Below are 11,077 nucleotides of genomic sequence, written 5' to 3'. Positions count from 1 at the left end.
TTTATTAATTAAATCTACATTTAAAATTTGGTACAAAATATAAAAATGACTTGTAAATCAGGACGGAGGTAGTAGCCGAAAAGGAGGAGTAATGTCATATGTAAAATTATGGGGAAGTTGTAATAATTTTTTTTGAGTAATATTTTTGAAGTCGAGAGTTTTCTTTTAGAACTTTCGAAGACAAGAATTTGCAATGGCATTTTTTTTTATTTTTGAGCGTGTTGGCATTCTTCTAGAGTCGCAAAGTTGCAGCGGGCTTCTCGGCCCAGCCGTGTTAGCAGCCACATCTCGCTACTTTCCGTTTCCATTCTGTCCCCATTATTCTCACCAAAAAAAAAAAACATTCTGCCACCTCTTCTTCCCCTTCCGAACAGGTTCCAAACCCTAGGTCCTCCCCAATGTGAGCGCCGCCGGAGACTGTTCTCTTCAACTGCGGGCGACCGAATCGGGTCGCCACCCTCCCCTATCGACGACCAGGCCCTCAAGAGTCAAGAGTGAGGCCCTTTCTCCTTGCCTCCTCTATCTGCCTATGTAATTTTTACGGCTATGGTTCATTGACCAACCCTGTTTCTTTTAGTATATCTAATCTATGCTTGGTGATGTAGTATTCACCTGGTGTAAACTACAAGTTCTTAAGTGGTGCTCTTTCGAAGATTGCTATTTTACCTAACAAAATTGTTTATTTTAGTGGATTTATGATTGGCACAAATGATTAGGCATATATGCTTGGTTCAGATGCGCACTTTTCACTGTTTCTGCATGTCCTTCGGGAAGAAAATGGACCAATCGATCTAAGCTTGTTCCTGGAGTTTCAGTCTGATGTGGAACCACAGATATTCAGTAATAAACGTATCTCTGATGCACAACAGTTTCAGCCTGTATTCCTTGAATAAGATGGCACGACACTTCTTTTTCTACACATTTTACTTAATAGATAGAATGCCCTCTGGCCTTCCATGTAAACAAATTTTAATTAAAGTCGACGGCGTGCTATCACTAGGCGATTTATGTTTCACATGATGAACTGACAGCACAATTCCTTCACATTTCGCATACCATGTTGCTATGTTGGGATTTCTAGTTACAGGAAAGGAATCACATGATCCTCTTTCAGTTTTAGTCATGCGCCGCCACTTTATCCAATAAAAAGAAATATTCATACTCTAAAACAAGCATAAGCTTAGTCGCAGTTGTTACTTTACCATGACAAATAAGTGGCCCTGCAGCTGTTGTACTGTGTACTGCGCTGAGTACATGACTACGTGGTACTTCGAATGTAGTTGTACTAGTTATAGCCTCTTTGATTCACATAATTCTGCACATATGGAGATAGGAACAACATATGAATTGAAATTGACAGGAATACATGCACAAAGCAGAGGATTGGGAAACACTGTACTTTTGTGAACTTGGGTGTTTGATTCACACTTTAACGGGGATAAAACATACAGAAACGTAATACACCAGTGAAATCATAGAAATTATAGCAAAGAGATCTGAGTGGATTGTAATATTACCGAGTTTAACTTAAAACTGGTATCAGAGGAAATTTTCCTCTATTTCTGTTTTGCTCTGTTCATTTCATCAAATGAGTGAATAGTGCCACCAAAGGAAACTGTCCTATTTCAACGGGTTCCTGCATTTTTGTTTTGCTCCATCCATTTGAATCAAATGAATGAATGCTTCCACCAAAGGAATACGTTGAACTTCCTGAGCTTTCTTATAAGTTGAGCTGATAGCCTTTGATATTAGAATAGTGCAAGCATATGTATTGCTAGTTGCATTTTTGTACTGTACTTTACTATGATTTTGATGGCATTTCTGTAGACTGCATCATGGAGGCTCCACAGTTTCGGCCTTGGTCAGATCTTCAGCCGGAACTCCTGGGCCTTATCCTCAAGCGCCTCCCCGTCCTGTCTGATCGTGTTCGTCTGAGAGCAGTATGTCAACCATGGCGCTCTAATAGTTTGGAGCAGCACCTTCCCCTCCCATTTCCATGGCTCACTCTCCCCGATGGCACCTTCCTCAACATTCCCGGTGGTGAAATTCACCGCATGCCTATACCAGAAGGCGCTTGTTGCCAAGGCTCCATTGACAACTGGCTATTTCTCACGCACAATGATGATGTATGCTCATTGATGAACCCTTTCTCCAATACCACGCTGGATCTTCCTAAGCTAGCCAGAGAATGGAAGCGTGTGATAGGTCCCTGCTCCAGATTTAAGCCAATTTCCTATAAGTTGGTGGTGCCCTCACCGCTGGACTCATCACCCAATTCCTTGGTTGCTGCGCTAATCATGGATGATTCTAATTGCCGCACACTTTGCATTAGCCAGCCCCCAATCGCCACTGACTCACTCAGAGGCGACAGGTATCCAATAACTAGCCTTTCAGATATTGCATTCTTTGATGGAAAGTTGTACACATTGGGCGGATTTGGCAAGCTTTCGATATTTGAGTTGGACAAGGACCTTGTTATTTCATCCATCGGGAAGATAATTGACTCTTTGGGCGATTTAGGTGGAGTGCATCAACCCTTGGCTTCAGAGAATCTGTATATGATAAGGGAGTATCTAGTTGAATGTGGTGGTAGACTGTTGATGGTGACACGATCGTTTCACTGGGGAAGTAATTCTACAAGTGGCGATGTCTTCAAAGATAAACGCACGGTTGCACTTGAGGCCTTTGAGGCAGATTTGCACAGCAGTCCCCCTCGATGGAGAAGGGTCCGTGATTTGGGTGGCCATGCGCTCTTTCTTGGCCAACATGGCTCCAAGACCCTACCTGCTGGAGAATGCAGTGGATACCAAGAGGATTGCATCTACTTCATGTGCGACTATCCCTGGCCGAGCTCTTCTGCAAATCCTCTTCGCGACTCCGGTGTATACAACGTCAGGAATGGGATGATCACACCATTGATGTCAGAGACAGCAGCTGCGCCGCTAGAGCGTGTTGGGCAGTGGCGTCCGGCATGGGTTTTCCCTTCGGCAGCTATGTGATCAACGAAGCAATGTTTGTTCTGCTTGGAATTCTCATGCGTACTCCCAACTTGCTCTGCTACAACTTTGGGACCAACCAATTCTGCTTATGTTTATCCCAGTGACCTGTGATCTCAGTTGGTACGTTTGTGTGTACGTTAAATCCTATGTACTCCCTCTGTAAACTAATATAAGAGTGTTTAGATCACTACTTTAGTATTCTAAACGCTCTTATATTAGTTTACAGAGGGAGTATAATCTTAATAATGGGAAATATTCGAACGTTCAAGTCTTTTATTATAGCAAATTGGTCTATTGTCTGAGTGGATATTACCTTTACATGAACAAACTTTTTTCCTCTGGTGAAAAAACTCAAGGAATCTCCTAGATCATGTTCACTGTGAGGAGAGCACCGTGTTGATGATAGGCCACGAAGATAATGATGTACCGCGTTTCTGTTCTGAAAAGTTGGAAGAATTTGGTACTGTACTGTTAGCATACAGATACATGAGCGATTTCTTGGCACCACCGCCGCATCAACCTTTGCTGAAGACGACGACGGTGAGGTGAAGCTGACGTTTGGATCGACTGAAAGACTTGTATTCATATATAAAGATCTTAACATCAAGATCCGTACAATTTCTTCGTTGATTCTTTCGTGTATTAGCCTGGTCTCAACAGAAAATCCAACGGGAAAAACGGGATCGATCGGAACGAGTTAGGAGATCTTGTTTCACATAGTATGATGGTCTCACAGGTTAGCAGGTGAGACCTATCCTGATGGATGACACGTGACATTCACAAATCACAAAGCATTTATCGGGACGGGTTTCATCTGGTTTATATGAGACCTGGTTTCATATAATATTTTTTCTCAGTATATGGTAGGTATATTGGGACGGACTCGCCCTCAGATCGATCGTTCTGTTTAAAGAGGACGTATCCCACGAGGCCACGACGATGGCCGCGTCGGGAGGCTCTTGCGGCGGGTGCCCATGGCCGGATCTCCAGCCGGAGATGTTGGGCGTCGTGCTCTCGCGGCTGCCGTCGCACGCCGACCGCGTCCGCCTCGCCGCCGTCTGCCGCCCATGGCGCTCCAGCGCGCGGCTGCTGCGTCCGCTACCCACGCTGCTCCCATGGCTCGCCCTCTGCGATGGCACCTTCCTCAGCCTCCCCGACGGCGCCGTGCACCGCCTGCCCGTGGCGGGACATGACGTCTCCGTCCGAGTCTCCACCGGCAGCAGGCTCTTCCTCGTGCACGGCGACGACGAGTGCTCGCTGATGAACCCTTCCCCGGTAACGACGACCCCTGTCCCCGAGGCCGCCGGCTGGTTCCGAGAAAACCCGACCGTCCGGAAGGTGTTAATGTCCGATCACCTCGTCGCTGCTCTGGTGGAGTCCAAAAAGCTCAGCATCAACAGCTCCACGACCACGAAAGTCATCATCTCCACACGTGGGCAGCCATGGGACACCACGAGTTGCTCCACGACGGAGTGGACGGCGCCTGAAGACAGCTTCGTCAGCGACATCGCGCTCTTCAAAGGAAAGCTCTACGTCCTCCTCGACACACAAGACGAGGAATACGGACAGCAGCATGAGCTCCGTGTCCTGGACGACGGCCGCGAGCAGACAGCCATCCCCGGTACCCGATTCCACGGGCACGAATCGTTTAATGCTTACGCGACGGACATGTACGTGCAGCGGAACTATCTCGTCGTCTCCGGCGACCGGCTGCTGATGGTGGAACGAAGGATCTACCAGCCGCCGATGTTCCCGGTAGACTCGGGGATTGAGAAGCGGACTCGTCTCTTCAAGGTCTTCGCGGCAACGGAGCTGAGCAGCGGATGTGGACTCTGGACCGAGGTCGATACGTTGATGGGGCGCGCGCTTTTTGTCAGCGAAGGCTGCTCGCAGTCTCTCTCCGCCGGGGATCAATCTAGCGGTGTCGGAGCTCGAGAAGATTGCATCTACTTTGTAAACGAGGATCACACAGATACAGACATCTCTGAATCCGAAGAGGAAATCTGTGAGAACCCCTTTCTAGACTCTGGCGTGTATAACATGGCAGATCAGACAGTGACGCCGTTGCCGTCGGAGGCTGTGGCGGCGCCCGCTGCCGGCGACGGACCATGGTCTCCGACTTGGCTTTTCCTAGAGACTTGAGTTAGGCTATATAGTTAAGGCGGTACTATAATTAGGTTTTCGAATAAGATGTTTTTCTTGGACACTTCTATTATTCTTCTATAAAGCACATGGTCGAGGCTGAAGAAATCATCTTCTGTGTGGTACGGGAATATGATATTGAGTCCAAAACTACAAGCTGCAAATCTGCACAAGGAGGGTGTAGATCTTGTGCAACAAGCAGACCCACAAAAGCAAGGTATGTCAAAAATCATTTACAGATATGGGGCATTTCAGATATTTATTGGTAGTTCAGGAGGTCAACTGAAAGATTTTAGTGGGGTTTCACTCGCTGAGCTATGTCATCAAAATCCATGGAGTTCATATTGGTATGTTTGCATAGCTGGTTTATTGATGTCCAATTAATGATGGATCATGGTGAAATTTGATAGTTTCTGTCAGAAGTCAGAACTAGCGACCAATTTGAAATTTCAGCATCTCTCGGATTAAAACCTCAGTAATCAAATGCCGCATAATGTTGGTGTAATCATTGTCAAGTTTGAGGTTCCTAAGCATGAAACTTATCTTTACACATGTTACTCAAACTCGATCCGAATGTGCATAAGAACTGACTTTGCATGATTAGATTAAGTTGCCAGGATGATATCAATATTAGTTCGCAAACAAAATTTAGAACACATATTAATTTGCAACTTAGCATCATATAAGATGTGCTCATTACCAAATACGGGGGACATATAAGATCCGGAGTAGATTAATCTAACTAAACTAGTTATGCAAATTTGTTTGTTGTGGCAAATAAGCAGCATGATCGATTACAAAGTTATAGTTATAATTTAGTTGTAGATCAAAGATTATGTGGTTCATGCAACCATCGGTTTCTTTTTATAGTCATATGAAAAGAAAATACACTGTACAAATTTTCCATGATAATGTCTATAGATGATACGGCAGAATGCTTCAACCTAAACTATTGACTACCCCTTGCAACATGTGACCACGGTCCAACATCCGATGTTTATAACATGACTACCCTGGTACTCCCTCCGTTCCAAAATAGATGACTCAACTTTGTACTAACTTTAGTACAAAATTGGGTCATCTATTTTGGAACGGAGGGAGTAATTGTTTGCACAACTGGCAACGGAGAAGGTTTTGGGTCACCATCTATCGCACGCAATGCTGATGAAAGTAGTTGGTAGACAGAAGCACAATGTTCCCTACCATGAAATTTTCTATGCATATGGTGCCCGTTGAAGGATCGATGTCAGTGTCGCGTGAAAGATCTGACATGGTATGGAGATAAAGCATGTGAAGACTATGGCTTAGACAGAGCATCTTCTCCGACATGGAAGGCATCGATGCAAATTGCGCATGTTGAATACGAGCCATCAAGAACGATTTTAGTGCCCTATGTAGGATATGAAGTGGTATGGAGACATCAACGTGAGTACAATTTTAAACGAGAATGATCTTTTGGTCATGATATGATGCTATAAGATGCGTGTGTGCTGAGGTGGGGTGTATCCGTTTTTATTTTCCAGGTGAATGAGACCAAATTACGTCTCATTTAAATGAGTTCTAGGTACTCCCGAAGAAAAAGAGGCTAGCCCTGATTCTTTCGTATATCGGTTCTGTTATTTCTCAGTCGACTGAGAAATAGTGAAGTGTCAGTCGACTGTTTTACCCTTCGGCCTGTGTAACGCTCTTTGTCCAGCCCGTTTGCCTTTTCTCCTTTGGCCCCACCGGCCTTGGTTCTGTAGGGCTAGGGAGTGTTTGTTGGGCTTAGTACGTAGGTGGTCGATGAGTCTTTTTCTCGTTTTCTTTTTTGTTTGTTTTTGGGCACGATTCAGAGGGGAACGGGTAGATATATGTGCTCCCGTCGATGGGTGACGCTGCTGATGGAGTAATTTATCTATGTTATTATCCGCTCTATTTTTAGTCTTTTTTTTTGTTTTTTGGTTTGAGTAGTTGCATGTCTTCTAACCGACCCGCAACTGGACTTTTTTGTTCTGTCGTAGGAGGCGGGCCAGTTGCAAGCCCAACAACAACCCCGCAACTGTAAGTGCCGCACCCGACAACAACTGCATATCCCTGAACATGGTTGCAACCAGACTTTCTTTTGTCGGAGGAGGCGGCGGAAGAGGGGGCAGACTAGTTGCATGTCCGACTCTAGGCATGCAATTGCAAGTGTCGCACCCGACCGCAACTGCATGTCTTCTACCCCGACCGCAACTAGACTTCTTTGTTCTGTCGGAGGGGGTGCTGATAAAGGGGGCGGGCGAGTTGCAAGCCCGACAACAACCCCGCAACTGCAAGTGCCGCACCCGACCACAACTGCATGTCCCCAAACATGGTTGCAACTAGACTTTCTTTTGTCGGAGGGGGCGGCGGAAGAGAGGGCGGGCCAGTTGCATGTCCGACTCTAGGCATGCAACTGTAAGTGTAGCAGCCGACCGCAACTGCATGTCTTCTAACCAACCCCAACTGGACTCTTTTGTTGTGTCGGAGGGGGTTGGCCAGTTGCAAGCCTGACAACAGCCCCGCAACTGCAAGTGCCACACCCGACCGAAACTGCATGCCCCTCAACATGCTTGCAACTGAGCTTTTGTTTTGTCGGAGGGGGCGGCGGGAGAGAGGGCGGACCAGTTTAACTGCAAGTGTCACCCTCGACCACAACTGCATGTCTTCTTACCCGACCACAATTGGACTCTTTTTCTGTCGAAGGGGGCGCCGGTAGAGAGGGTGGGCCAGTTGCAAGCCCGACAACAGCCCCGCAACTGCAAGTGCCGCACCCGACCGCAACTGCATGTCCCCCAACATGCTTGCAACTGGACTATTGTTTTGTCGGAGGGGGCGAAGGGAGAGGGGGTAAGCCAGTCACTACTAGGAAAAGGCCTACTAGTGCGCACCAGTTTTGCCTACTAATGGCGCACTACTGGTGTGCCACTAGTACCACGCCACTAGTATTATATACTAATGGCGCACCATGTAGTGCGCCATTAGTATACCATTCGGTGCTCCACTGGTATTCCCTCCAAGTGCGCCACTAATAGCCTTATAGGTGCGCCACTAGTAATAAAGGAAGGTGCGCCACTAGTAAGGGCTTAAATGCGCCGCTAGTAATGTATTTGGAAAACAAAAAAAATCCAAATTTACAGAAAACAACCTATAAGGAAAAATAATTTAAAAACAAAAAATGAAATAGAATCACAATTTTTATTATAGTAAGAATATTACAATGTCTTTACAAGTATCCAATAAAAGGAAAATTGCAAGGAAATAAAAGAAAATCCTAAAACTAATCTTCTAGTAATCTTTTCTTCTTTTTCTTCACTTTATCCCTGGCAAATGTAACAAAATAAAAAGAAAGACAAACAAACTATTTATAACATGTCAATACTGTCATTTTTTATGCAGAACTAGATATGAGCATATATTTCCAGAATTACATGGTGTGAATATTGTATGAGTAAGATTCTAATGAAAATGAATTTTGATAGGAGCCCACTTTCGACGAGTATTTATCTGACAGGGCTAAATAATCAGGGCATTTACCTTTTGATAATGTTATTATACTATACTACCAGTATACTACTCCACTTGGATTTTTTAGATGAGCAGATCTGAGATAGACATCTGTTCAAGTGGCTATAGGTAGGCTTGAAGAATTCTCATCGGTTCAAGTGGCTACAGGTAGTCGCACAGCTGGAATATAGACTACTAGTACTATTTGAAAAGAAAACAAGAGCAAATCTGAACGTACTAGTCAGATCCGATCACATTGAGCTAGAAAGAAAATTCATCAGGAAACAGATGGCCGGCGACTTACTTCCAGACGTTGAGGATCTCGTTGTGCCCGGCGAAGACGCTGCGGAGCGCGTCGCGGACGGACTGCTACTGAGAGAGCTGCCGCAGATGAACACGTTGTCCTGCAGGTAGTCCAGCAGCCAGGAATTAAAGATAGAAGGGCTAGAACTGAAAGAACTAACATCTTAGAAAGCAACAGGAGATGATTCATATATGCAAAATACATATGAAGTGGTCTTCACCAAAATTGTTGAAACATGAACGAAATGTTTTAGCAGTACCAATGATACATGTCAAATTAATTGTTCCTGTCATGACAATGTAAAAGTAGTACTTGCATGCCAATGAAGACTTGCTCATATCTAGTTCAGGACATGTGTAATTGTGCCAAGTTCACTTGTAATGCCATTATTCATGATCTGAACTTTATCCTCCATAAAATAAAATAATAGTTGATCCATGGGAATGATACTTAATTTTAAAGCTACTGTTAATTTATAAACTGAATATAAAGTGAGTTTATAAATTCAGAAACAGAAAATTCAGTTAGGCTACGTTAACTGAATTTTGGAGTGTATACTTAACAAAGGCTTCATTTGAATGTACAATCAAATTAAAAAAATGTGTTCATGGGGCAGCAGCACTAAGAACTGAAAGAGAAAGGTGCAGAAAAAAGCTACTGAAAAACAATATCAGAAGTAGTGCAGATGTTGTTGAGGCGCTGACTGAACCATTGATAGTACTACCACTCTTCTTTTTTGCGTCCATTAGCGTGACAGTGAGGTTACAACCTTTAATTAATCATGCAGTATGTGTATAAACTATAAAAAATAACTACACTGCCTGGTTTTCATCCAAATAAGAAAACAGAGCACAGACGATTTTTTTCACATATTCACATCATTGATACATGATGACATTTGATTGAGTGATGCAATGGTGGAAAAATAGAGTAATTGTTGTCCATCAGCTTATAAATGATTAATTATTACCTGCTTGAGGATAGGGGTGGCACACTTTCCTCTTAGAGCGAAAGCATCAGAGTAGGTTATTACCTGCTTGAAATACGCCCCAAATCCATACCTGAGATAACAAAAATACATGAGAAAAGCATTCTGGATCTCTCCGATTTGCACAACATACAGGATGTGCGATATCTGAACTTACGACAGGAGGGAGCCACGTATCAATCTTGGGGCTTCCTCGCTCGCCATGGCCGGGCACCATCATCCTCTGCTACTTCACCATCATCCTCTCCTCCAACGATGACCTGCGCAGGACTCGTACAGAGATATTTTTTAACACATCATACACAGATATAAATCATCTGAATCAAAAGCAAGCTGCATCTAGTTCATCAAATGTTAGATGTACAGAATTTGATCGTACACTGCAATGCAAACCATTCAACCACGAAGTAGCTAGAGCTAGTGATTTCAATTCTCTACCATGATGCATGCATGTATGCGTGCAACAAACCGCCAGACTAATTAAGCATTGAGGTAGGCCACATAATCCAATCCGGCTAGCTCGTAATCATATCCATACTAGGTAGCCGCTACGTAGTTAAGTCTGGACAGAGTCAGAGACTGGGATGAACACGTACATAGGAAGGAGCAGGAGACGCAGGGCCTTATCTGCCCATCCTCCGACCAGATCGGTGGTGTTTAAGGCCGCCTTAGAGCTCCAGCGGTACCTCCCCTGCAGGCAAACAGAGCAATAGGCAAAAATCAGCTGTGCAGATCGATTCAGAAGCAAGATTAATGCGGGAGAGGCACGGTACCTTCCGGGATGAGCGCCATGGATGCAGAGGAGGAGGAGGACGGCCGCGCGTCCCCCCTTGCCGAACTTGGTGCAGAACAACGCGGAGGCTGCTTCCTCTCCCGGCGCGTGGACGTGGAGAAGAAACCACCCTCCAACGGCGCCATCGCCTGCGACACCTTGGCCTTGCCGCCGGATCCGCCGCCGTTCATCAATCATGGGCCAGCTCAACGACGACGAGGATCTGGAAGCCTGGCTATGGCTGTGGCGGCTGGATCTGGGGCCTTGGGGTGGCGGGGAGCTCCTCCTCCTGCAGCTCGGCGGCCTCCACACCCCGGAGCAACACCGTCGCCGGAGGACGTGGTCACCAGCTCTCCTCTGGATCC

At 45.4% G+C, this 11,077-nt stretch overlaps 2 protein-coding genes across 2 annotated transcripts; both read left to right on the top strand.

Moving 5' to 3' along the window:
* The first annotated feature begins 326 nt into the window (after window positions 1-326).
* Window positions 327-3,152, top strand: LOC119337708. Its single transcript, XM_037609868.1, has 2 exons — window positions 327-494; window positions 1,828-3,152. The coding sequence occupies exon 2, from the start codon at window positions 1,836-1,838 to the stop codon at window positions 2,997-2,999; it is 1,164 nt and encodes a 387-aa protein (XP_037465765.1). The 5' UTR covers window positions 327-494; window positions 1,828-1,835; the 3' UTR covers window positions 3,000-3,152.
* Window positions 3,153-3,938: 786 nt separating this feature from the next.
* Window positions 3,939-5,141, top strand: LOC119338712. The gene has a single exon (XM_037610974.1). The coding sequence runs from the start codon at window positions 3,939-3,941 to the stop codon at window positions 5,139-5,141; it is 1,203 nt and encodes a 400-aa protein (XP_037466871.1).
* Window positions 5,142-11,077: the final 5,936 nt, after the last annotated feature.

This window comes from Triticum dicoccoides, chromosome 7B (genome assembly GCF_002162155.2).
Source record: "Triticum dicoccoides isolate Atlit2015 ecotype Zavitan chromosome 7B, WEW_v2.0, whole genome shotgun sequence".
In the NCBI taxonomy this organism is placed as follows: domain Eukaryota; kingdom Viridiplantae; phylum Streptophyta; class Magnoliopsida; order Poales; family Poaceae; genus Triticum; species Triticum dicoccoides.
This window is presented reverse-complemented; position numbering and strand designations above follow the sequence as displayed.

Coding starts and splice junctions, on each gene's coding strand:
- LOC119337708 (XM_037609868.1), top strand. CDS start 1,836: ATGGAGGCTCCACAGTTTCGGCCTTGGTCAGATCTTCAGCCGGAACTC.
- LOC119338712 (XM_037610974.1), top strand. CDS start 3,939: ATGGCCGCGTCGGGAGGCTCTTGCGGCGGGTGCCCATGGCCGGATCTC.